Raw genomic sequence first — 26,105 nt, forward strand, 5'->3', positions numbered from 1 at the left:
CTCCTCCTCCTCCTCTTCTTGTTTTTTTCTTCTTTTTCTTTTTGAGACAGGGTCTTTCTGTCTGGGACTCACTACAAACTGCAGACTGGCCTCAAATTCACAGAGATCCTCCTGCCCCTGTCTCTCAAGTGCTGGAATTAAAAAGTGGGCAACCACGCTTGCCTCCATTCTAAATTTTTGAATTGAGAAATTTAACAACAAGTGAAAGAGAAAATGATGACTTTTTAAGTGTTGATTAGAGATCTATGTAGGGAGCCGGGAGGTGGTGGTGCACGCCTTTAATCCCAGCACTCAGGAGGTGGTGGTGTATGCCTTTAATCCCAGCACTCAGGAGGCCTACAAGAGCTAGTTCCAGGACAGGCACCAAAGCTAAGGAAAAAGCCTGTCTCGAAAAAAAGTAAGTAAATAAATAAATAATAAATCTATGTAGAGCCTGGCATTGATGGTGCACGCCTTTAATCACAGCACTCAGGAGGCAGAGGCAGGAGGATCTCTTAAGTTTGAGGCCAGCCTGGTATACTGAGTGAGTTCCAGGACAGCCAGAACCTTGTCTCAAAAAGAAAAAAAAAAAAAAGGAGAGGAATCTAAATAGACCAAAAACTTTGTAATAAACAACATTGGGGTTTATTTGAAAAACAAAGCAAAATAAAAGCCCATAACTGTAATGGATTAATTAAAATGCTGCGGATCCCCAAGTGGCTGCAGCGGCAGAAACACTGCAGGTCAAGAGGCAGCAGTGGGTAGCAGGTCCGGAGAGCAGCCAGTCCCAGGCAAGGAAGGCCACAGGTCCCGATGGCAGCTGGTCCTGGGCAGGGAGACACATGGGAGCAGGCAGAACTGCTGGGAGACAAATTGCCTAGCATACTATTAAGCATCTTCTGCTTGGTGTGTGAAGACGTTGTGGGAGCAGGCTGAGCTGTGCAGGGCACCCAACCGAGTCGAGACGTCTGGAAAGGGGACCAGCAGTCACGCTGGCTGCCCTGTTGCTTTTCTTGTGGCTGTTGAGCCCTCCTCTTGTCCCCGGCTGTCCATCTATCTATCCCCAGCTGCAGGTAAGGATGGTCAGAAGGGGAGAGGCTGAAGCAAGGGTAGTTTCGGAAACTGAACAGATAGCAGGAGATCCAAGGAATACACCAGTGGGGACACCACGGACGGTGTGTGACCAAATCGGCTCCAACAACCGCTGTCTCCTGGCCAGCAAATCGCTACTTGCCCGGCACTTCTTGTGAATGTCTCTCAGGTTCCTCTTGTCCCTTTCTCTATTGATTCCTTTGCTTTTCTTTTCTCCTTCTGTGCCACTGCAGCTACCTTTCCTGTGAACGCAGCCTGGACTTCCAATACTCATTTTCAAAACATCGCTCTCGTAGTGTGCTTCCTTTGTGGATACACTGCGTTCCCGACCCGCTGCGTTTGCTAGGGCTTCAAGTTCTTTGAGGACAACAAAGTCTGAGCACAAAAGGATCTCTTGTAACCTCAGACACACACACACACACACTACCATGATAAATAAGCGAAACCAAAGAATTCATTCATTAACAAAGTTTTAAAAAAAATTACGTAAGGAAAAGAAAAAAAAAAGTTCTAGTTTGTTTCCGCCCGGTTTCGAACCGGGGACCTTTCGCGTGTTAGGCGAATGTGATAACCACTACACTACGGAAACCTGCGTCCAGTGCTACTCTACTACTCTAAATGGAGGAATTGTGACATCCTTGCTTGCTTCCACTTTTCCCGGTGTATTTTGCCTCCCAACGGGGGGGGGGGGGGGGTAACAACAAACCAGTCTGTCAACAGACAAGGTAAATGTGACTTCGACTTAAGCAGATGACCAACTCACTCCGTTTGTGCTTTTTATTCCAAGGAAGAAAGCAGGATGATTTAAATGCCTTTGTAATCTGGGCCTATTGATAGTAACAACCCAGACGGGAGGAAACGAAGAGGAGGACTCTAAATGTCAAAAGAGAAATCGTTTTATACGTGGGTTTTCAGGAAAAAATATTAAATTATTAAATAAAGACAAAATTGAAATTAGGGAACATCAACTTTTTTAAGCTAATCTTATGCAAAGCTGAAAATGTTATTAAAATTTAAAGCTTCACTTAAGGACTTTTTAAATAAAAATAAATCTCATCAAACCCTATGTAGAGTTGAGACGCATTTAGCATGCTAAATGTTAAATATGGATCTGCGTTGTGCAAATTTGAGAATGGTGTATATTGCTTAATATTTTACAATGATCTCATCCAAACTGACTCCCGCATACCCGAGGAGGCAGGATTTGTAATGCGGGGGCTCCTGAGGGTCCTGTGCCTCAGAATCCCCTTTCCATCAGAAAGGAGTCGCTGGGCTGGTCCGAGTCTCTGGTTGAGGTGAACAACAGCCAACAGAAGAACAATCCAGGGATGCTTTTCCTCCTCTTACCAGATGACAAACAGGGTTTCTCTCTCTCTACTTTGCTCCCTCTGCATCCAGCGGGAGCTTTCCTCTTTTCTTCCTGTGCCAACTTATTCTCTTTTTAGCTGAGAGCCATGTCCCTGGAGGGCCACCTCTGGGCTCACAGCACGACCCACACCCCCACTGTGTGTCTCAGACTACAGCAACAGCCAATGTCCCAAGACTCAAGACTCGTCCTTTAAGATCGCTCACAGCCTCTGAGCCCATCCAAGACTGAGGTCATTGATTCTGTGCCCCTGCCCCTACCCCATTTTCAGTTTCTAGAGGGCGTGCATTCTATTTGTAGGGAGGGCAAGCAGGGAGAAACTTGTTCACTTACATGTCTCTTTAATGCAAAAGTCATGATTCTCTAGGAAAGTGTTCCAATACTAGTCCTGAAGGTAAGAGATGACCCTAGAAGTCTGCAAAAGACCCTGCAAGTGTTTGCACAAGAAGTGCAGAATCGCCGGGCGTGGTGGCGCACGCCTTTAATCCCAGCACTCGGGGGGCAGAGGCAGGCGGATCTTTGTGAGTTCGAGACCAGCCTGGTCTACAAGAGCTAGTTCCAGGACAGGCTCCAAAACCACAGAGAAACCCTGTCTCAAAAAAAAAAAAAAAAGTGCACAATCTCCAAGGTGACCTCATTCTAACTCCTAGAATAGTGCTTGCCATCGTTGGAGAACTCGCTTGGAAGCTAAAGTCCTGTGTCCCTCATCGCGATAACTTTAGAGAAATCAGGTGAATGGTTGGCTGATGTTTTTTTAAAAAAATCATAATAATCATTATTAGTTTCATTTGCCAGTGAACAATGGTTTAGTTCTGCTGTTGTGCATGGTTGAAGATCATTTAGTTTGTATATTTTAATAAAAAGGCTTTTGTAGCAGGGCATGGTAATGCACAGCTGGAATCCTGGTGCTTAGGAGGTAGAGGCAGGAGGATCTGAGTTCAAAGTCATCTTTAACTAAAGAGCCAATTTGAGGGCAGCCTGAGCTACTTAGACTTTGACTCAAAACATAAAACAAAACAAGGCATTTGTATGTTCCCGAACAATAGGATGTCAAGAAGTATCTACACGTTGTAACCCTCTCTACAAAAAAAAGGGTGGTGGTAAAAAATCATTGGGTGAATCTTTGGGGGAGTAGGGCAAGGGGGTTCAATCCGAGGTACGGTCTCCAGTGTCAAGAGCCCATCGCCATGCCTTGGAAAATTGAGGAAATCAAGGACTTCCTGCTCACGCCAAATCTGTCAAGATCAAGAACAAGGATAATGGGAAGTTCAAGGTTCGCTGCAGCAGGTACCTTTACACCCTGGTCATCACTGACAAGGAGAAAGCCGAGAAGTTGAAACAGTCCCTGCCCCCTGGCTTGGCAGTAAAGAAGCTGAAATGAAGCAGACCTCTGTGTTTGACTATTAAAAACTCTAAAAAAAAAAATCTAATCATTGTTTCAAAAGATTGAAGACTATTCCAGAAACAACAGAGAGGGGCGATCACCATAGGGTGGGTGGGAGCAGAACAGAGAAAGGAAAGATGTTTGTTTAAGGATGCCTTCTGCAGTGTGCTGTTCTTTAGAACACATCTTTCCAAAAACCGGCAACCTGGATGCTGGGGAAGCCGAAATCAAACGCAAATAAAAAATCATCCCCGCCGGGCGATGGTGGCGCACGCCTTTAATCCCAGCACTCTGGAGGCAGAGGCAGGCGGATCTCTGTGAGTTCGAGACCAGCTTGGTCTATAGAGCTAGTTCCAGGACAGGCTCCAAAGCCAAAGAGAAACCCTGTCTCGAAAAAACAAACGGACAAAAATCATCTCCCAACCCCATTATAAGTGACAACATAACCACACAGGAAGCAAAGAGGAACTTCAGCTAGTTACAACCGTGATTACTGTGTGGACTTTTCCTGGGGAGTGGAACAAACATCTGTTCGTCCCAGATAAGGCGTCAATGGCAGAACAAAGAAACAATTGCACCCTTGTCTAGCTTGGTGAACCAATGAGTTTAATTAGGGTTGCTTTCAGGTGCTGGGAGCCGATTTGAATAGCTGCCATTACAAGATGGCATTTGGCCCCAGCCTCGCTTGATAGATAACTCCATATTAGGGTTGCAGTTCTTCCACCGGAAAACAGGGTGAGTTGTTGTGATCTAGCTGCCCACACTTCCCCTGACCGGCAGGGGGACATCCTGGTCTGTAATTGACAGGGATGTTCCCCTGCTTTCTTTCCTGCCGGTGGGTCTCCAGAAAAGCAGTTAAAGTATCAAAGTATCAAAAGTTGCTAGGCAGACTCCCTATATAAGCAGCTATAGTTCAGAGCTCCGGGCCCCTTGCTTTCTGCTCCCCCTACAACCAAGAGGCTCCAATAAAGTGTGATTTGAGAAGAATCCTCGTCTGGTGGCTGTTCCTTCCTGCTGGTCAGAAAGTTCGCCGCATTCAGGGACATGGGAGGGATTAATAGGAGCATAGGCAGCTTGCTAGTGGCTACATTACTAAAGAGAACATTTTCTTTGGAAACCATTAACTGCTGCCATATGCTTAGGGGCGGGCAGGGTCTCCTAAACCCTTTCCCAGCAATTGTCAACTGCCTGTGTGTCCCCATACTGACTATTTTAGCCCTTCTCTGAACAAAAGGAAAGTTGGGTTTCATGAGCCCTCCCTTAATAATGGAGTTGTTAATGGGTCCAATTCCATGCCACCGAGCATTCAAGAGGTCAATGACCATATATCTTGCGTATATACACATATATACATATACACGCATGTGTGTTTCTTTTGCAGTACTAGCTATTGAGCTTGGGGGTCTCATACTAATGTCAAGCATGCTGCTACTGAGCTTTAAAACATCTTTTGCTTTCCAGGACAGGCTCCAAAGCTACAAAAAAACCCTGTCTTGAAAAACCAAAAAAACAAAACAAAACAAAAAAGACATCTCTCACTCAATTGCTCAGGCAGGCCCTAAATTTGCCATTTTTTGCCTCTATCTCCCAAGTAGTTCCGAGTCTACCTGGCTGGGAAATGTTCAGTTGTTGGGGTGTGGGGTGGCACTCCGATACTTCTCCAAAACTCCGCAGCGGCTTATTTCGATCCATGTATCTCATGGTAAGACATAGTCACACTGACTCTCCAGGAACCTGTGTGCTAGGAACTCTGCCTGTTTTACAAGTTCTGATTAAGTCTTGCTATGGTCACCCTATAGGGAGGGTTATACATCCACTCTCGGGTCCCCAGCTGCACCTTTGATGTGCTTCTGAAATGGAAGGTGATGCTGTCCTTTGTCTAGTAAGTTTAATAAACTAACTTGATGTCATCATTAGACTGTAGCGCTTGGTGTGTTTGTAGGGAAGACGAGGGCAGCTGAGAAGTAGAACTGGGATTGTATTGACAAGACTAAGGAACAGTTGGTGTATATCACTTGACATTAATAAAGAGGTCCCTGGAGTTGAAGATGGTTGTGCCAGGGCTTTTCATAACAAAGGACAACTTTACATTGCCGTATGTGCGGTGGCAAAGTGGGCAAGGAAACGTCTCAGCATAGACAGACTCTTAATTAAACAAAGAAAAATCACCTAGAGTTGCGGTTCTCATTACACAAAGCACCTTTCCTGGAAATGCAAGTCCGAATCCTAACTAGGGTTTGCAAGCTTACGTAGGTCTGCCTGATCCTGGGGTTTCAGCTTACCTTCTGTAGCCACATCGTCACTATCGACATAGCTGGTCCTGACACCTGGGTGTTGCCTAATACCTGCTGAAAGAAGACTGATGATGGCCCGCCTCCAGGAATTTGCCAAATGGTACCCATTTGTCACTCATTTGACGGGCTTTCCAATTTAGTGGTCTATCTTTGTAATAGTTCAGACAACAGGGCACCGTTTTGCTTTGGTCACAAAAGTTCTTCAAATCACTGTTCTAAAAAGAAGTTCACCCCGTATAGGACTGGAGTCCACAACCTCGATAGTGGAGCTTTGTCAATTTTAATTATATGTGTCTCATAAAGATGTCATATACATCCGAGGCACCGCTATTCTTAGCGGCATAAGTATTTCAGAGACAACGTACACCAAATTTAAAGACTCAATTCCTATTTTTTTCTAGGGCCATTTTTTTTTTTCAACATGATAGGATGTTTTGTGGAAGAAAATCATCGTAAAACTGTTTCCGCCCGGTTTCGAACCGGGGACCTTTCGCGTGTGAGGCGAACGTGATAACCACTACACTACGGAAACAAAGCTGCCAAGATATTCACTAGTAAACTACTGAAGCTATGATTCGACAGGCTTGCGTTCACTTCCCAGAACTAGATTTGTCTCCCCTCCCGAAGGTCCGTGATTTTGGCATGTTCAGTTGGAGCTGCTCCGTGTCATGATTCCCAACTAAATTTGCGCTCAGAGGATATAATGCACCAATATTTCTAACAAACTGACAAAACAAGCAAAAAGGACAGCAGAAAGCTCTGGGAACCACAGGGCTATCGTTATTAATATAGCCAGGGCAAGATTCTCTCACAAAAAACAAAACAAGTTCCACAACACAATCCGAGACTCTCTTTCCCCTTAGACTGGAATTCAACAAAAACAAATCTCAAAAGCATTTGGACTGCAAAACATGAAGGTGTGTACCGCCAGATAAAGTATTAAAATTTGAATGAATACATAGTAGTGGGGGAATCTTATTATTTTTTAATAATTTATTTTTATTTTATGTGCATTGATGTTTTGCCTGCGTATATGTCTGTGTGAGGGTGTTGGGTCCCCTGGAACTGGAGTTACAGACAGCTGTGAGCTGCCATGTGGGTGCTGGGAATTGAATCCTGGTCCTCTAGAACAGTCAGTGCTCTTAACCACTGAGCCATCTCCCCAGTCCCAGAAATATTATTTTTAAGAGAACATATGGACTTGTTTTAAAACTCGAAGGATATAGAAAGAACTACATGTTCGGGAAAGGGTCTTTCCTGCCCTGTCATCTTTCCTAGAGAAATTCTACTGTCTTCTACAGACGAGGATATGGTAGAGTAGCTGGCTAACCCTTATCTTCCCAGGCTCTGGGAAACATTCTGATCGCTTTACATCCTCACAAAACCCTGTGAGGCAACAACTATGATTTACTTTAAATGAACAGACACAGACGTACGAAGTACCAAATACACTTAAAACATTTTCTGCCCTCTTAGATGGTATACTCCAGACTGTTCAGCACTCTGCGCTTTTTAAACAGAACACATTCCGAAGATTCCTTTCCACATAGCTGAACAGTGTTCCATTTAATATGCACGTAGATATTAATAATAAATTATCAGACAGTGACCAGTTGACAGGCTTTTTGGTTAGCCTGCTTCGGTCGGTCGGTGGTTGCTTTCTGCGACAGGGTCTCAGTTTGCAGTCCAGGTTAGACAAGCCTGTAACTTGCCGCAATCCTCCTGCCTCTTCCCCTCCCAAGTGGCGGACTTCTCGGAGTGCTGGTAAGGTCGCAGTTTCTAAAATGGGCATGGAAATGCCCAGTCCAGCTGGAGGGTGGCGCCTCCCTAACGCCAGTCTTGCCTATTTCGCCAGACTCCGCCCAGGATCCCACTCGGAGGGACCCCAAACCAGCACTAGGTCTACAGGGGCCGGAAGTAGTTGACGCTGAGAGGGCCCGCCCCTCTGCTTCCGGCGCTGGCTTTGGGAGTCCCTTCTGCAGTCGTCCGTGCCTGGTCGGTAGGATGGCGCTAGGCCGCTGCGGTTGTAGTACGGAGAGCAAGGTGCTGCTCCACGTCCTCGCTGCCCTCCGCCATCTGTCCCCGCTGGCGGGACATGGGGGCTTCTTCCGCTTTGTACGCGTTCCCCGCGGCCAGTCATCACAGAGATGCGGGCCTCCGCCGTCCTAGCCCTCCAGTCCTGTGCCCTCGTCTCGGCTAGAGCGTCTCCTCCTCGTTTCCGGTTGCCCCGGAGTCCGGGGCGGGGTGCGGGAGAAGTGGGCGTGTGTAGCACAACCTCGGAGGGAACGCGTGAGTCTAGGTCGTGTGGAGACGCCGGAAGCGTCGGGAGGGAGGCCGGAAACCGGGGGGCGGGGCCAGGAAGTGAGGAGGGGCGGGGGGTTTATGAGGAGGCCCGGGGAGCGTTGGGGCAGGTTTGCACTCAGGTCCACCTGAGGTACTTGTCGGTGGCGCTCACCTCTGTCCCCTCTCCTCTCGGAGACACGACTGTGGTCTAGGGGTAGGGGCGTGTGTGTGGTGGGGTGGGCTGGTCGGGAGGACATTCCTTCGGCCTCGCCGCAGGCAAGCTGTGGAGAAGCAGGACTTGGGGTGGGGACGGGTGTCCCGGGCTCCTGAGGAGGAAGACCCCCCCGGACCCCCCCTCAGCCCCCCCACCGCACTTCTACCCTGACTGACTGGACACTAAGATGGCTGCCGTTGCCATGACACCCAACCCTGTGCAGACCCTTCAGGAGGAGGCGGTGTGCGCCATCTGCCTCGATTACTTCACGGACCCCGTGTCCATCGGCTGCGGGCACAACTTCTGCCGCGTGTGTGTAACCCAGTTGTGGGGCGGGGAGGACGAGGAGGACAGGGATGAGCTGGATCGGGAGGAGGAGGAGGAGGTCGGAGAGGAGGAAGAAGTGGAGGCTGTGGGAGCAGGCGGGGGCTGGGACACCCCCATGCGGGATGAAGATTATGAGGGTGACATGGAGGAGGAGGCCGAGGAGGAAGAGGAGGGAGTGTTCTGGAGTAGTGGCATAGACGGGTCCAACTGGGACAACATGGACTACGTGTGGGAGGAGGAGGAGGAGGAGGAAGATCTGGACTATTACTTGGGAGATGTGGAGGACCTGAGGGGGGAAGATGAGGACGAGGAGGAGGAAGTGCTGGAGGAAGACGAGGAAGAAGAGCTAGACCCGATCACCCAACTGCCGCCACCTCCAGCCCCTCGGAGGTGCTTCACTTGTCCCCAGTGTCGAAAAAGTTTTCCTCGGCGGAGCTTCCGCCCGAACCTGCAGTTGGCCAACATGGTCCAGGTGATTCGCCAGATGCATCCATCCCCTGGGCGCGGGAGTCGTGTGAACGAGCAAGGTATCTGCCCGAGACACCAAGAAGCCCTGAAGCTCTTCTGCGAGGTGGACGAAGAAGCCATCTGTGTGGTGTGCCGAGAATCCAGGAGCCACAAACAGCACAGCGTGGTGCCATTGGAGGAGGTGGTGCAGGAGTATAAGGTGGGTGCAGCGGGCAAGGGTTGAGTGAGGGTAGGGAAGTGGGGAAAGGGAACGGGAGTTCTCCTAACAGGACCTCGTGTGCTGGAGGAAGGAGTCACCCCGTCCAAGCCCTGGCTTCCTAGGTGGATACGTGAGAAGGATCCTGTAGCTTCATCAGTGTCTTCAGGATAGGGGTGCAGGTGACAAGGGGTCTTACTTCCTTCTAGATGGATTTTAAGTCTTACCCGTGACAGAGTCACTTCCAGATGGAAAGAAATGGGGGCCAAAAGAAGAGGGGAGTCTGAAACTAGTGTCAGGTCCACATGCACCCCACTTGTCTCCTACTGGGTTCCACACCCATCCTGTGCTACGGCTTTGTTGGTTGGCTCTGCACCCAGTCTCATGTATTAACCAGGAAAGAGAGACTTTTAGAGCAAAAAATTCTTGCTCAAGTTTCAGAGTGTCTTTGAGCTTTAACTACCACAGGAATGTTAATATTTATAGGGCACTTTACATACAGTCAGTACTGCGCTGGCCACTTTCTCTGGATTATCATTCATAATTCAAAGTCACCCTGGGAGTTTGATGTTTGACATTCTCGTTTTATTGATTGGGAAACAGGTTTAAATTCTAAACATGGATGTTTATGTACAGCTTTAGTGATAGACTTGAATATGAACAGACTCCCCTTGGGGCATCTTGGTAACACTACTTGGATATTTCTGTTTGACTTTTCTGACTTGACTGTTCTTGACTAATTCTTGTTTGGTTAGCTGTCTTGTTTTTTATTTCCCTAATTCTTTGGACATATGAATGGGGCACTTGTCTAAGAAGTAGTGCAAATAGAACTACCTCCCTATTGGAAGCCTTGGAGCTAGAAGGAGGGGGTAGCATCTGTATGGGCTGCCCAGAGCTTGCTTTGTGACTTGTGTTTCTACGCCTCCTGATTCAGTCAGTAGCTTCATTTGGGTGATCATCATCCTCGACTGGAGAGTCTAAGGCTTCACAGATGATTGTCAGTTACTAAGGAGGTTTCAAAAGTACAGTAGGCCTAACTGCAAGTTCTGAATCAGAGTATCTGGAGAAAATTCAATTCAAGATGGGCGTGGTGGTGCCTTTTACCCCAGCACTCGGACGTGGAGGCAGGAGATCAGTTCAAGGTCATCCCTGACTGCTTTGTGAGGTAGAGGCCAGCCCGACTTACATGCGATCCGAGTTACTGGACACCCTTGTTTGTTTGTTTGGATGTTTTCTAGATAGGGTTTCTCTGTGTACACAGTCCAGGCTGTCCTGGCTGTCACTTTGAGGACCAGGCTGGCCTCAGACTGATAGACATCCGCCTGTCTCCGCCTCCTAAATGCTGGGATTAAAAGTGTACACCACCACCCTGTTTGTTTTTCAAGATAGGGTTTCTCTGTGTAGCTTGGAAGCCTGTCCTGGAACTCCGCCTGTAAAACCAGGCTGGCCTTGAACTCACAGAAGTTCACCCGTCTCTCCCAAGTGCTGGGATTAAAGGTGTGAGCCACCACCGCCTGGCTTGTTTGTTTGTTTTGTTTTTTAAAATTATTTGATTTTGGGGGATAGGGTCTCTATATCCCTTGCTGTCCTGGAACTCACTATGTAGACTAGGCTGGTCTCGAACTCACTGAGCTGCCTATATGCAGGCAAGCCACCAATCCTGGCTCTTTTGTGTGTGAGTGTAAGCACATGCAAAGGTCTCAGGACAATTTTGGGAATTGGTTTCTACCTCCACATTGTGGGTAGAATGGATTGAACACATCAGCTTTAGCCACAAGCCTTTACTGGCTAAACCATCTTGCCTGCTCAGAGAACTTTTTCAAAAAAAAAAAAGAAAAGGGCCAGGTATGATGGCACACACCTTTAATCCTAGCATTCTGGAGGCTGAAGCTCTCTGATCTCTGAGAGTTTGGGGCCAGCCTGATCTACTCAGCAAGTACTGTGTCACTCCATAGTGAGACCCTATTTCAAACAAACAAACAAAACCCTCTAATATTGTATTTGAATTCATGCTTGCAATTTATTTGTCAATTTATACAAATACTAAAGGGTAAACTAAAACTTCGTAAATTCTGAATTGATGGAGTAGAAATGACTGATTCTACTATGGAGAAAATGCAATAATATCAAAGGGCATAATTTTGTGTATTTTAATGGAATGACTGATTTATTACTCCTGTGGTACTTCCTACAACCAGTTGTGTAACAATTGCCTTTTGTACTCAGGGTCAGTTATCTTTAAGTTCATGGGTCATTATCAGGATGTCACTGGCAGCTTACCGCCATAGTTCGTAAGTGCTGGATAATGTTTACTGATCTTTTACCCAAACTTTGCTAAGTTTGCTATCTGTGAGGTTGACATTATTCCCATTTTAAACTGAGGAAACTGGAAGCATGACTTGCCTCAAATCACCTAGATGCAGTTTTGGTTCTGGTAGAGCTAGGCTCAAGGTCTATTCCTGTATTTCCCCCTAATGAAAAGGAGGGAGCAAGTCATCAGAAGACATAAAAGAAGGGAAAGAGCAAAAGGCACAGTTTATCATATCCATCCTGGTTGGAAAAGGAAAAAGACATGGCTATAAATCCTTGGAATGGAAAGCCCATGTATCTGATTGGTGTTAGAATTGTAACTAAAAGAAGAAAGGGCTTTTGTTTTTCATGTGATAGCAATAAGAATGGAAAACAAGGCAGACCAAACCATAGAAACTAAGCAAAGTGACAATCCACGCACTAGGGAGTTAGAAGTAGGAGGGTCAGAAGTTCAAGGTCATCCTCAAATGTATAAATTAAGTTCCAGACTAACTTGGGCAGACCCTGCCTCAGGAGAGAAAAGTGAGGGTGAAGGACCCTGTAATGCCTGGAAAACACATGTGTAAAATTGCTTATGCTCCGGGATGTGGTTCTCAGCCCGTGAGTCATGATACTTTAGGGGAGCAAACCATCCTTTCACAGGGCTCGTATATCAGGTATCCTGCACCAGTAGCAAAATTACAATTTAAAGTAGCAGTGAAAATAATTCTATGGTTGTGGTCACCAAAGCATGAGGAGAACTGTATTAAAGGGTCACAGCATTAGGAAGATTTAGATTCACTGCTCTAGGTAGTTTAGATGTTTTTTTTCCCCGGGTTTTTGAGACGGGGTTTCTCTGTGTTCTTGGCTGCCTTGGAACTCACTTTGTAGACCAGGCTGGCTTTGAACTCAATGAAGATCTGACTGCCTCTGCCTCCCAAGTGCTGGGATTAAAAGCGTGTGTCACCACTGCCCGGCTAGTATAGACTCTTTTAAGTTTCATAGGTAGAGTCAGTAGTGTTCAGGAAGCTGGGTTGTAAAGGTAGAATACCTTGGACTAAGTGGAGCATGGCAATCCCAGGTCAAGTCACAACTTTTGAGGGGGTGGACAGGATGAAATGATCATAGAAATATAGGGTTTATATTTTGAAAGTGGCAGAGAACCACTTTAAGCCTGATCTATATATCAAATTCCAGGACAGCCAAGGCTACACAGAGAAACACTATTTTGAAAATCATAAACTATTAGTATAGGCACAAAACTCTCCAGAAAAATGTTTAGATTTGTCGATGTTGAAGATGACTTACCAAGTGGGAAAGACCAAAAGCAGGAATATTCCTGTGGATGGAATTCATGTGGTGAGGAGCTTAAGCCATGTATATGTCATCTGTAGAGAACAGAGTTCTGTAGCCTCTCAAGAAGGCACACACAGGCTTTCTGCATCATGAATGCATGGATCATCTGGGAGAAGGTGTGGAAGGGCTTATTTGACAATAATGGAAATATCAGGCATTGAGTCTCCACTGTAGGGAGGCTTGGAACGAGGCTCTGCAGGTGCTTCTCATTATTCCCCTGACTAATGTTCCTTTCCTGCTCCTTCAGGCCAAGCTACAAGGTCATGTGGAACCACTTCGGAAGCACCTCGAGGCTGTGCAGAAGATGAAGGCCAAGGAGGAGAGGCGGATGTCAGAGCTGAAGGTGGGTGATGTCTGTGAATGGGCTGACTGATTCTGTTGTCAGGGTAAGGAAGATGAGATTGGAAACTATCACATATAATGACTAGATCCCTGAAGAAAGAATAGCCAGGGCCTGGGAGGTGGGTAGGAAGCATGTTCCTTTTTTGTTTGTAAAATGCAGTGAAAACTGAGGCCTGGCTAGTTGAGACTGGTTGTCTGGTCTAAAGCTACGGAGTACACCGAGCCCTTGACTCTGGATAGCACAGAAAGCAAGTGAGCAAATATAGTAAATGTTGCCAGAAGAGTACCAAGTCCCAGGATACACACGCATGGCAGGCAGAGCTGCCCTGAACCTTAAGTTAAGGGGTGCAGATAGCTCCTGACTTCCTTCCCAGTGTTCTCAGCCCTTTCACATTTGCTCACCCCTCTTCAGGAGTCTCACTCCCTCATTTCCTGTCTTCAGAAGGCTAGCAGGTTTGCTGGAATAGACTGGTACTGTCGCCAAGCTAAGCTTCAGCCGTCAAATGAGGATATCCTTCCCCTCTTAACCAAGTCCAGACGTTGCCAGATCTACTACTAGTGCCACCTGCGCGTTAGGGACTCATTTCTGTGAAATGCCAATCACAATGTGCTATAAGCAGAATCTGAGTTGGGAAATGGGGAATCATCATGCCTCTGTCCAGCTGCCCAAGCTAATATGTTTAGGGTCCTCTGAGTTAGTTATACAGAATGTACGCTGGGATCTGTGTCTTTGATAATCTTTATCTAGAGTAATTAATGGAAAAAGTGGTTATCATTCAGAATGGTCTAGCCCAGGCAAATGGTTTAGGACTAGGCAGTTGGCTGTTGTTATAAACTGCTAAATATAGTTTGTATTCTATGTTATGTACTTCTTCAAGTTCAAATTGGGCATAGAAAAAAATGACATCAGTACTTAACATATACAGACTACTTTTTGTTGTTGTTCGAACCAGGGTTTCTCTGTGTAGCTGTGGCTGTCCTGGAACTCACTCTGTAGACCAGGCTGGTCTTAAACTCAGAGATCTGCCTGCCTCTGCCTCCCAGGTGCTGGGATTAAAAGGGGTGCACCACTATGCATGTCTATACAGACCTTTTTTAAATAAAGTCTTTATTCCTGTGGGACTTGGGGAGCAGAGGCAGGCAGATCATTTGTGATTTTGAGGCCAGCCTAGTCTACACAGTGAGACCCTGTCTCAATTCCTCCACCACCCAAAAGAGAATAAAGACTTTTTTAGGGGGGTGAAGGGGTGAGACAGGGTTTCCCTACATAGCCTCAGCTGTCCTGAAACTTGCTCTATAGACCAGGTTTGCCTTGAACTCAGAGATCTGCCTGCCTCTGCCTTCCAAACACTGAAATTAAAGGTGTTGTGCCACCACTGCCAGCCATCCTTTAACATATACAGTGTTGTCTTAGTTATTTTTCAATTGCTTTGAATAAACATGATTATAAAGGCAACTTATAAAATGTTTATTGGTCCTTATGATTCAGGGTGGGGGCGGCTAATGGAATTGTATGGACTTTTGGAATCCCAAAGCCCACCCTCGGTGACACACCTTCAACAGGGCCACAGCTCTTAAAGTCCACTCCAGTGACACATCTCCTTCAACTTCCCATCCTCCATACTTTCTACCAACTGGGGACCAAGTATAGACTAAGTATTCAAATATATGAGCCTATGGGGGTCATTCTCATTCAAGCTACCACAAGTACAATATGTCTATTTGGTAGTATTTACATTGTATTGGGTATTATGAGATACTTAAAGTATATGGGAGTATATACAGTATATGATATACCATTTTATATAAGGGATTTGCATATCTGCTGATTTCAGTCTCTTGGAACCAAGCCCACGTAATTATCTAGGAACAACTGTACCACTGTTGGCCCCTAAGTGTATAGTATTTTTTATTTGCACCTTTACAGAAGAGTAAAGGATTTGAGTGACTATTCTCCTATGGCAACTGTGGCTACTGAGTAAGGACTTAATTTTGTAATATCTTTCTTTTGTGTTTTGAGACAGGATTTTTTTTTACATTATAGCCCACGCTGGCCTCAAATGTGAGTAATTTGTTTCAGCCTCAAGAGTATTTAGTATTATAGGCATGAACCCTCATGTTCAGCTTCAAGTCTTGTTTGCTGAATTCTCTTATTTGCTAATTTCAAAAAATTATTACCAAGAACCTACCTGTGGTTGGCACTCTGCCAGCTTCTGGTAGCATTGTGGCAAACAAAGGCACGCACAGGTCCTATCTGTGAGAACAAACGGAGAATTTTAAAGATAATACAAAGCTGGGCATGTAGCTTTTATCTTTAAACTGGCAAGCTGGAGGGGAGATTTTAATTTTGAGGCCAGCCTGGGCTGCAAAGCAGGACTCTGTCTCAAAACCAGAACAACTTCGCTGGCAAAATGACTCAGGGACTTGCTGAGTTTGAGCCCCGGGACTCACATGGTGGAGGAAGAGAACTAACTCTTAGAAGTTATCCTCTGACCTCCACACATGTTCTCCCGTCCATCTCCATTATAACAGCACCTCCAATACATATACTGTGGAGAGATACAGAGATATGGAGTTGGTGCTACGAGATCTGGAGAGGAGAGAAGCTCCTTTGGAACATGTAAACAAGCTTCCATCTGTAAAGTAAATTAGGCAGGGCAGAGGAGATAAGCATTCCAGAAAGCAGTTGGTGAATTTGGACCATTATGCCAGTTTAGGCCATCACAGTGGTACAATAAGACTGAGATGGCTTGTTTAGACAAAAGGGGAGATAATGGGGTGACTTAGTAAGGCGTGGCTTCGCTGAGCCCCAGGGTAAAATGTGTACACCTCCAGGCGCATGCTCTCTGCACTTTTTCCCCGTGGGACATTTCTGTGCTTAGAGTTCTTGTTTCCTGTTTTGTGAGTTTTCCCCTTATAATAAATAAAATATAATTGTTTTATCCTTAAAACTGCAGGTTTCCCTTTCTGTGTATTCAGTGGTGGCTTCCATTCCCTTTGCATCTCTCCAGTTTTTAATTTTTAAAATTTATTTTAGTGTATGTGTGTTTTGCCTGCATCTATGCATATGTATCCTTATGCATGACTGGTGACCACCGAGGTCAAAAGAGAATACTGAATCTCCTAGAACTGGCTACAGATGGTTGTGAGCTGCCATATGGATGCTGGGAATCAAACGGAGGTCCTCTGGAAGAGCAGGCAGTGCTCTTAACCTCTGAACTATGTCTCCATGCCTACCTTTGTGTCTTTCCAGAGCCAGATGAAATCAGAGTTGGCAGCTGTGGCCTCAGAGTTTGGGCGCCTAACACGGTTTCTGGCTGAAGAGCAGGCAGGACTAGAACGGCGCCTCCGAGAGATGCATGAAGCTCAGCTGGGACGTGCAGGAGCAGCAGCCCACCGCCTTGAAGAGCAGGCTGCCCAGCTCAGCCGCCTGCTAGCTGAAGCCCAAGAACGGAGCCAGCAGGGGGGCCTGCGGCTGCTGCAAGTGAGTAAGCACTGTCCTCCCTCTGCCCTGCTCCTCACTCGCCAGCTCCCTTTTTGTTCTTTTAGGCAGTGCTCACCAACCACTGCCCAGAACTGTCTGTTCCTCATTGGGAAGAACCCTAAGTCTTTTCATCTGAAGATGAGACTTTTTTTGAGGCTGGTGACAATATCGATTGTGATATATGTTCCAGTCATACCTGAAGAAGGCAGATTCAGTTGTTAGAGATAGGGGCTTAAGAGCTGACAGAGTGATAGTTTGAAAAAGGTGCAGGGGTCAGACTGTGAAAGTTACTGGGGCTTACGGCAGGATGAGATGTGTTAGGTCTGGGGGTACCAGGGTGGTTGAGGAGCACTCATGTTTATTGTGATCCTGGGAAGTGTTGCTTTCTCCCTTCCTGTCCAAGTTCAGACCTTTCTCTAGTTGGAGCCTGGGAGAGAGCAGTGAACTTGTGCAGCTGACACTTTGTTTCTCTTTCATTCCCAGGACATCAAGGAGACTTTCAATAGGTGTGTTCCCACTCTACCCTTTGCACCCAGTTGTGTTTGGCTCCCCATTCCCGCCTCTCTTGAGACTTCCTTTCTTCCTTCCCTTCCTTTCTCCTTCCTTCCCTCCCTCCCTCCCTCTTTCCTAGGAGTTAAGTTTCTCCTTCTCAGACCCTGTACTTCTTCCCCCTTAGCTTTTGTTCTTTATTCTGGGAATTTCATGTTCCCACCCCCTACCTGGTCCCCTCCTCCAGGTGTGAAGAGATACAGTTGCAGCCTCCAGAGATTTGGATCCCTGACCCATGCCAACCCCATAGCCACGACTTCCTGACAGACGCCATTGTGAGGAAAATGAGCCGGATGTTTTGTCAGGCTGCAAGAGGTAGGGAGGTCAATAACCTTCCTTTTTACAGACCTGAGAGTTGAGGTCCTGAGGGAAGTTTAGGGAGCTGGGATGGAGAACACTGGTGGCTAACTCAAGGCAAGAGTTGCTTCTGTGGTGGCCCAGCTGTTTTGGAAGGCTGACAGGTAGTAGGAGAATTAGGGTGAAGGCCCCCAGGATGGGGTTGGAGGGGAGGACAGAGGTGGAAAGGATGGCATTGGTGACACGTCAGTGAGGATAAGGTGTTTTAGTTCGCTGTATTTGTCTTTGCTTTTTCCAAGTTGACTTGACGCTGGACCCTGACACAGCTCACCCAGCCCTTATGTTGTCCCCTGATCGTCGTGGGGTCCGCCTGGCAGAACGTCGGCAGGAGGTTCCTGAACATTCCAAGCGCTTCTCAACTGACTGCTGTGTACTAGGGGCCCAGGGCTTCCGCTCTGGCAGGCACTACTGGGAGGTAGAAGTGGGTGGGCGGCGAGGCTGGGCAGTGGGTGCTGCTCGTGAATCAACCCATCATAAAGAAAAAGTGAGCTCTGGGGGGTCATCTGTTAGTAGTGGGGATGCCAGCTCCTCACGCCACCACCATCGCCGCCGCCGGCTCCACCTGCCTCAGCAGCTCCTGCTCCAGCGGGAAGTATGGTGTGTTGGCACCCACGGCAAACGATACCAGGCACAGAGCTCAACAGAGCAGACATTGCTGAGCCCATGTGAGAAACCACGGCGCTTTGGCGTGTATCTGGACTATGAGGCTGGGCGCCTGGGATTCTACAATGCAGATACCTTAGCCCACGTGCATACCTTCTCAGCTGCCTTCCTTGGCGAGCGTGTCTTCCCTTTCTTCCGGGTGCTTTCCAAGGGCACCCGCATCAAGCTCTGCCCTTGATCAGCCTGCCACCCGCAGGGGCCCCTCCAGTGACTGGAGGGGCGGGTGGTGGTGGATGTTTGCCCACTCACTATGTTTGTGAGCTCAGGCTCCCCCTTGAACCAGGCTGCTTATCGCTCTAGGAGCCTAAACAACTTCCTAGACTCCCTCCCTCCAACTCAAGTCTTACCTACTTTATCTGACAAGTCTGCATGGGTCCCTGATAATGAGAACAGCTGCCTGATCTTCCCTCCCTGTCTGCCTAGCTCAGTCCAGCTCTGGGTCCCAGTTTGAGTAGGGGAATGAACAGAGATACTTCATTACTTAACTTCCCTCTTCCACATCTACACTTCAACTCTTGTCATTTCTGAGGCTGGAGGGTTTGGGCAGGACCCATCCATTCTAATTCCACGTTTTAGTGCAAGCAAGCTCCAGCTAAGGGATTGGGAAGCTTTTGTGGGGAGGCAGGCTGGATAAAAGGGTAGAGCTGCATATAAAGTCTACTTTTTCTTGGGGAAGTAGGAACTCTAAGCTTTCCACCCCCAATTTCTACCTCCATAGACTGGCCAGAATTTAGCTTCAGTGAGATCTGGAATGGTCAACTTGACACCACACACCATCGCATCACCCAATAAATTATTTTCTCTCAGTCTCAGTTCTTATTTAGGAGCCATGCTCCCCACACCTACCCTCCAGGTCTTCACTGCCAGGATATTTCCCCTCACTGAGCATCAGTTTCTGGCCTTTCCATACCTTTTAGTTCCACTCGGTAAGCCCTGTTGGGGAGCTTGGGACAGTGGTCTGGATCCTTGGGAGAGCCTTGGGTATATCTATTTTTCTAGTAACCCCCTTGCCTTCTGTCACTTAACAGCTTTTGTCCTCTGCTTTGGCTGAGGTCAAGTCATGTTCTTGGGGGAAAAGGTGGGTCGTGTTGCAGAAAATAAAGTCTTTATTTGCTGCTGTTGTGGAGTCTTTTCTTTAGAAGCAGCCTGCATGCTACCGGAAGTGCCTTCCACAGACAGCGCCAGAGCTGCTTAGAAGTCTCCCACAAAGCAGGTTGTCTGGTCCACGATTCCCTGTCTCAATAAGGGAATGTAGCTTTCTATATGGGCACCCATACAGAATCAAGTCCATCTACAGGCTGAAACTAAGTGGGCAGACTACTTCCAAAGGGGAGGAAAAATGAAACCAGTCTCAGAAAAGCCAGCTTTATTTCTAATACTCTGATATGAACCTTTAGCGGGTACCAATAGTCACTTGCCACACTCGGACCAGGTTGTCTGTGTAACCAGCAAACAGAGTCTGTAAAAGAGAACAAGAATGTGTTTATGGCATTCCCATAGGATATTCAGACATTTTAAAAGGTTACTAACTCATCTTTCCCCAGATGAAAATACATATTCCACTGGTATATCCTAAATCAGTGGACACCTTCATCTCATTTGTGTTGATAATTAGTTTTGTGCTTGAAGTTCTTACCTGACCATCAGCAGACCATGCCAGGGAGGTGCACTGGGGTGGCTCTGCCTTGCTGCTGGTGCTGATAACTTCTTGCTTCAGCTCATCTACAATGATCTTGCCTTCCAAGTCCTGAGAACAGAGCAAAAACTAGGTAAGGATACCCATGACACTACTAATTTTACCATGGATTTACATGGTCCTTGGTATGATTATCATCATGCTGTATTTCCTTTTATGGAGCTGGCAAGGTGGCACAAGTTAAATGCCTTGCTTTACAATTTTCTCATTTTCCAGAAACTTTGAAGTTGGCCTGGCTATGGACGAACCAGTTTTCTTGCACCCACATACACAATATGCATGCGCATTGACAGTAATGAATGAACCATTCTAAAACAGTAACGGATTGTATTTTTCTTTTAAGGACGTGTGAAACATTAACCCAACTCCCAATGATCTCAGGGCTGCTCAGTGGCTAAAACCTATAATTTGAGTGCTTAGGAGGCCAAGGTAGGCCTGAGAAGATCTGATTGTACAAGTCAAGTTGATTCCTCATAAAATAGAGTACTTGCCAAGCATGTGCAAGGTCCCAGGTTAAATCCCCAATACCACCCCAGAGTGATGGCTACAGAATTTGAGGTTAGCTTGGGCTAGACACTATCCAAAATATAAAAATAAAGCTAACTAAAAAGGCACAAAAAAACAGATGGGGCCCGAAACAGAAATTTTATGGTAGTGCGCACCTCTAAGGAGGCAGAGGCAGCTATCTGTGAGCTCCACAAGGCCCGTCTAGTGCACACAGTAATCCCCAGTCTTTTAGCTGTCTAAAACTCCTTTAACAGAGATTACTAAATACTGACAGAGAAAAGAAGGACTCCTCTACAAATGGTTCTAGGGATTGAATTTAGGGCTTTTGTACTACATCTAGTGCTCTACTGCCTGCTGCACACTACTGGCGGGACTATTTTCGGTTATCTTCATGGTGTGCCTATAACTGTTATCTGGTAGGTAGATGCCAGAATAGCCTGTCACAAGATAATTACTTTTTTTGGCCCAAACAGCAAGTATTACATTCAACCAACTGCTACATACACATAGCCATTCCCTATGTATATTCCCTTAGGCAAAAGTCAACAAGCAAATTGTCAAGAGAAAAAAATCCTAACCGTCTTCAATCGACAGCATCTTAACAATAGAATCTACCAGGAAAGCTTGGCTTATTTATAGCAGTGAAATCAACGTGCTTCAGTGCTTCACAACAGACCACACTTACCCAAATCTTGATACTAGGGCCAGTAGCAGCACATAGCCAATAGCGGTTGGGGCTGAAACACAAGGCATTGATGATGTCCCCACCATCCAGTGTGTAAAGGTGCTTGCCTTCATTCAGATCCCACAGCATGGCTTGGCCATCCTGAACAGAGAGAAAAGATGAGTTAGGACAAATAAACCTAATGACTGAAGTATCTGTGTTCACGCCCTCAAGCCTTTTCCTCTAATGCAAAATACCCACACCAATTTACTTTTGAGGGAAAACTTCTTGGCATACAGATTTTAAGCTAATGCTTAGAAATATTCCTGCAGTCTAGCTAACCCTTTAACTGGTACATGTTATCAGATAAATGAGGCCCCAAATACCTTGCCTCCAGAAGCACAGAGAGATCCATCAGGAGAGACTGTCACTGTATTCAGGTAGCCAGTGTGGCCAATATGGTTGGTCTTCAGCTTGCAGTTAGCCAAATTCCATACCTAGGAAAAACAGGTCCATAGGTGTCCAAGGATTATGGTCTACCATCAACAGGAAAGGCACATCTTCTTTAAAGGTATCTCTGAACAGGCTCTCGTGCAAACCCACTTAATCCCAACTCTTGGGTGGCTGAGAATGGAAGAGTGCTAATGTGAGACCTGCCCGGATGGCACACGAGCAAGAACTGGCCTCAGAAACAAACCAAAGTCAAGGTAATCTGCAAACCACTCCAAACTGAAGCGCATTGCTGAGAGGAATGGGGACAGTCTGGATTTCTAACAGCCATGCCCTTCTTGACGCTCACCTTGACCAGCTTGTCCCATCCACAGGAGACGATGATAGGGTTGCTGCTATTCGGGGAGAAGCGGACACAAGACACCCATTCTGAATGACTCTCATCCTACAGAAGACGCAGGAGTAAGGCAAGAGAAAGCAGTCTTTCTGACTACAGATAAGCAGCCAACAGCATTCTCACAGCCGTTCCCTCAGAACCCGAGCCTTTACTTCAGGACCGATACAACACAACACCCGTCAAGTCTGCTGACATGTGAATCTCAGGATGCCGCAAGAGTCTACCCACTCCTCATGGAGCTCAGGGCCAGGCGCAGCTCAGAAACAGCCTCTGGATTTCAGCACTACAACTCAGATGGCATGTTGGGGTCATCACTGCTCCGCCTGGCATGTAACTCCTTTAAGTACTTAAATATACTGCAAGGAGGTAGGTGAGAGACTTAAGATCACCCAACCTTTAGAGAAGTTACTGGGCCGGGCGGTGGTGGCGCACGCCTTTAATCCCAGCAATCGGGAGGCAGAGGCAGGCGGATCTCTGTGAGTTCGAGGCCAGCCTGGTCTACAAGAGCTAGTGCCAGGACAGGCTCCAAAGCTACAGAGAAGCCCTGTCTCGAAAAACTAAAATAAATAAATAAATAAAAAATAAAAAAGAAGTTACTGGACACATCTGGGTATTTACTCATGTGTAAAGGCCTGTTCAATTAATGCCTTGGCTTGGAGTTCCATGTCAACTCCAGAGTCCCTTGCCACTAATGAATGAGCATGCATAAAAAGCAACCAAAATTCCAGAGCACGACACATCATTACATCTGCAGCCAGATGGTGGTGCACAGCTTAATCTCAGCACCCACAAGGCAGATCTGAGTTCTAGGCTAACCAGGACTACATAGTGATGAGCCCATCTCAACAGCAACATCCCCCAAGGGGTGGGTGGGAACCAATCTTTAACTCCTAGGTGTATGACCTCTACCACTTTACCTGGACAGTGTACTTGCAGACCCCCAGAGTGTTCCATAATTTTATGGTCTTGTCTCGGGATCCAGAGACAATTTGCCGGTTGTCGGAAGAGAAGGCAACACTCAGCACATCCTTAGTATGGCCCACAAATCGTCTCGTGGTGGTGCCCCTAAGAGGGAGAACCTGGTCACTTTCTGGACAGATTTTACCCATTTAGTCAGACCCTTTTCTTGGCTTCATCTTTGCTCCAGCAGGCTCCATCATTCCACACAGCTCACATGATATGTGGCTTATGTTCTATTAGCCTATGCCTGGTATGTGCCAGAGAACCCACTCAGAATTGCAGGACATGTCCTCATTCCCTTGTGGGGATTGGTTGACAATGTCTTCATGTCATCACTAGGATCCTCTATACACCTGCCAGATGCCCACCTCAAGATGAAAACTTTTAAATTGCCTGCTGTACCTAGTAAAAAATGCTCAACCAGACCAGTCCAGCCCCCAGCAACTCCATCTCATCTCATCCTCCACAAAAGGACCGATTTCCAAGGGAGGAAGGCCACACCCTAGGGAATCTACCTCAGTTTTGCCCAGCTTCCCCCTCCCCCCGCAAGGTCCCAAAGCAGCTACTTGCGTTGTGAGATCCCAGAGGCGCAGTGTTCCATCCCAGGAGCCTGAGAGGGCAAACTGGCCATCAGAGGAGATGACAACATCACTAACAAAGTGGGAGTGACCTCGCAGAGCACGCTGTGGTATGCCATAGTTGGTCTCATCCCTGGTCAGCTTCCACATGATGATGGTCTTGTCTGAAAAGATTGGCAAAGAAATCCATGAGGCCCCACGGCCTTACTTACATCTGGTTGGAACTTAAGCTAAAGAGGGGCTTGTTATTCCAGAATATAAAAACGCACAGAGACTATGGGCATCACAACGTCCTGGGATTGAAACTTAAATTTAACCCCCCAAAATTACATAATTGTGCATTCAATGTTTCACCTACACGTATGTCTATGGCATTCTTACAAGAAAGTGTCAGCTCCCCCTTAACTAACTACGGACTGCAGTCACCATGGGGATTCTGGGAAACAAACCCTACCTATTCCCTTTTAAGAGTTAACTAGTCTTCTCTATTGCTCCAGTCCAAGGCTAACTCAGTAACTGAAGCACAATCACTTAGGTGTGGGATAAGCATAAACCTGTGCCTTTCAAGGGTTGAGAGAAATGTGGTTGTGGTAGCTACGGGAGCAGACATGGTCCCAGCCGGGTAAGCCTTACATTATTAGAGAGAATGAATTTGGGTAGGTAGGGAGATGTGGGAGGGCAAAACATGATGAAAAAAAAAATCGTGTGTGGGGGGAAGCGTTAAAAGGGAAGAAAACCTAGCGAAGGGCAAGACTGGAGGCCTGGGGAACAAGGCAGCTCCAGTTCTCACCGCTCACAGGATCAGGGCCAAGCGGCGGCGGCTCAGAAACAGCCTCTGGATTTCAGCAAAGTAACTCAGATGGCATGTTGGGGTCATCATTGCTCCGCCGGGCTTGTACCCCCTTAACTACTTAACACATCTCCAGAAGACAAGCGAGAGACTTCAAGTCACCAATTCTTCGGAGAGTTACGTGACACGTCTCGGTTTCCTTACATGTGTAGTGGTCGTCCTGGGGCACAGGTTCGGGTCCGCACGCCCCAACTCATACCTGCGTGGGGAGTGGACCAAGCCCGCCCGCCCGCGAGCCCCTTGCAAAGCCAGGCGACACGCAGTCCCCTGGACTCCCAGCGTTCCGCCCGGCATGCAGCCCGTACCTCGAGACGCAGACAGGATCATGTCCGGGAACTGCGGGGTGGTGGCGATCTGGGTTACCCAGCCATTATGGCCTTTGAGGGTCCCACGAAGGGTCATCTGCTCGGTCATGACTGCGGCTGATGCGAGTGTCGCCGGAGCGACGAGGATGGCACCGGATAGCAAAGGGAGCCAGGCACCACAGCGGCAGCCACCGCGACCCCGCGGAGGAAAAGAAAGAGCGGCCTCCGCCGGAACCGGAAATACCCGGAGAGCAAGGCGGGGATTCCCATGATTCACTGCTGCCCATAGATGGCGGCACCGGGTGGTGGGAGGGGCTGGGTGAGGTAAGTTGTAGTATCGCCGTTTCCTCTGCCACGGAACATAATTTGGCAGCACCGTACAAATGCATTTTGAAGTCAGATGTACCAGGTTGCTAGAAAGACTCCTCGGCAGGTTAGAGCATGATGTGGGAGCAGAAGTGAGGAGACCGGCTGACTGCCACAGTGCAGCGGCTTCTCTCCTCCCTTACGTGGCAGTGACGGAGCTCCGCCCTTTCCGCTTGGTAATCGGTTCCGCGGTTGTCGACACAGACTTAAGCGATGATTTAAGGATGTTAAAGCTGCGATTGAAGGCGTGTGCCACTAAATCTGGCCTTTTTTTCTTTAAGGCACGGTTTCATGTAGTAAAAGCCAAGGGTGATTCTGATCCTGCTTCTGTCGCCCACTTCCTGGAATTATAGGCTTGAGTCGCCTGGCTAGGTTAGACAGGACGTACTGGCTTCAGGTTTCTGAGGATTTTTGTTGGAATCCCTTTCTGTGGTTCTGACTACTCCACAGAAAAGCCTGCCAGTTTGCCCTGAAAGTGTTCCTGGATAGGGAAGCAGAGGAACACTGATAACCTGCTAACTTGATGACCTTCCTCTCAACACTCGTTTAATATGTAGTGTGCCCCTAATGTCATAGATCTCTCCTTAAACTTACAGTTTTGTGTTTAAATATTAGCCGGGCGGTGGTGGCGCACGCCTTTAATCCCAGCACTCGGGAGGCAGAGGCAGGCGGATCTCTGTGAGTTCGAG

The 26,105-nt window shown here is 47.3% G+C and overlaps 2 protein-coding genes, 5 non-coding genes and 1 pseudogene across 8 annotated transcripts; 2 read left to right on the forward strand and 6 right to left on the reverse strand.

The window, feature by feature from the left end:
- Positions 1–1,587: 1,587 nt before the first annotated feature.
- On the reverse strand, positions 1,588–1,660 carry Trnav-aac. The gene has a single exon. It is a non-coding gene; the product is annotated as a tRNA-Val (tRNA).
- A 1,964-nt stretch (positions 1,661–3,624) lies between these two features.
- LOC101991628 lies at positions 3,625–3,819 on the forward strand (annotated as a pseudogene).
- Positions 3,820–6,574: 2,755 nt separating this feature from the next.
- Trnav-cac lies at positions 6,575–6,647 on the reverse strand. The gene has a single exon. It is a non-coding gene; the product is annotated as a tRNA-Val (tRNA).
- Positions 6,648–8,471: 1,824 nt separating this feature from the next.
- Positions 8,472–19,761, forward strand: Trim41 (tripartite motif containing 41). Of its 2 annotated transcripts, XM_005350197.2 has the most exons (7): positions 8,472–9,606; positions 13,496–13,591; positions 16,844–17,074; positions 17,558–17,580; positions 17,811–17,938; positions 18,220–18,395; positions 18,944–19,761. In XM_005350197.2, exons 1-7 carry the CDS (start codon positions 8,800–8,802, stop codon positions 19,001–19,003), a joined length of 1,521 nt encoding a protein of 506 aa, XP_005350254.1. In that variant the 5' UTR covers positions 8,472–8,799; the 3' UTR covers positions 19,004–19,761. The 2 variants fall into 2 exon arrangements, with proteins under 2 accessions (XP_005350254.1, XP_005350253.1); XM_005350196.3 differs by having other exon boundaries at positions 8,474–9,606; positions 18,220–19,761.
- Positions 19,762–19,992: 231 nt separating this feature from the next.
- Positions 19,993–25,321, reverse strand: Rack1 (receptor for activated C kinase 1). Its single transcript, XM_005350198.3, has 8 exons — positions 25,051–25,321; positions 23,888–24,059; positions 23,275–23,422; positions 22,310–22,405; positions 21,897–22,007; positions 21,532–21,672; positions 20,280–20,390; positions 19,993–20,102 (listed from the first exon to the last, which is right to left on the reverse strand). Exons 1-8 carry the CDS (start codon positions 25,157–25,159, stop codon positions 20,037–20,039), a joined length of 954 nt encoding a protein of 317 aa, XP_005350255.1. The 5' UTR covers positions 25,160–25,321; the 3' UTR covers positions 19,993–20,036.
- LOC113456371 lies at positions 22,611–22,678 on the reverse strand. The gene has a single exon (XR_003377193.1). It is a non-coding gene; the product is annotated as a small nucleolar RNA SNORD95 (small nucleolar RNA).
- LOC113456362 lies at positions 23,581–23,660 on the reverse strand. The gene has a single exon (XR_003377185.1). It is a non-coding gene; the product is annotated as a small nucleolar RNA SNORD96 family (small nucleolar RNA).
- LOC113456372 lies at positions 24,714–24,781 on the reverse strand. The gene has a single exon (XR_003377194.1). It is a non-coding gene; the product is annotated as a small nucleolar RNA SNORD95 (small nucleolar RNA).
- Positions 25,322–26,105: the final 784 nt, after the last annotated feature.

The sequence above is a fragment of the Microtus ochrogaster genome, chromosome 7, assembly GCF_000317375.1.
Source record: "Microtus ochrogaster isolate Prairie Vole_2 chromosome 7, MicOch1.0, whole genome shotgun sequence".
NCBI lineage: Eukaryota > Metazoa > Chordata > Mammalia > Rodentia > Cricetidae > Microtus > Microtus ochrogaster.

Coding starts and splice junctions, on each gene's coding strand:
- Trim41 (XM_005350196.3), top strand. CDS start 8,800: ATGGCTGCCGTTGCCATGACACCCAACCCTGTGCAGACCCTTCAGGAG. Junction 17,075..17,557: donor GGGGCCTGCGGCTGCTGCAA/GTGAGTAAGCAC, acceptor TTTCATTCCCAG/GACATCAAGGAGACTTTCAA. Junction 17,581..17,810: donor ATCAAGGAGACTTTCAATAG/GTGTGTTCCCAC, acceptor CCCCTCCTCCAG/GTGTGAAGAGATACAGTTGC.
- Rack1 (XM_005350198.3), bottom strand. CDS start 25,159: ATGACCGAGCAGATGACCCTTCGTGGGACCCTCAAAGGCCATAATGGC. Junction 22,008..22,309: donor GATGGGACAAGCTGGTCAAG/GTGAGCGTCAAG, acceptor TGTTTTTCCTAG/GTATGGAATTTGGCTAACTG. Junction 21,673..21,896: donor TCTGTGCTTCTGGAGGCAAG/GTATTTGGGGCC, acceptor CTCTCTGTTCAG/GATGGCCAAGCCATGCTGTG.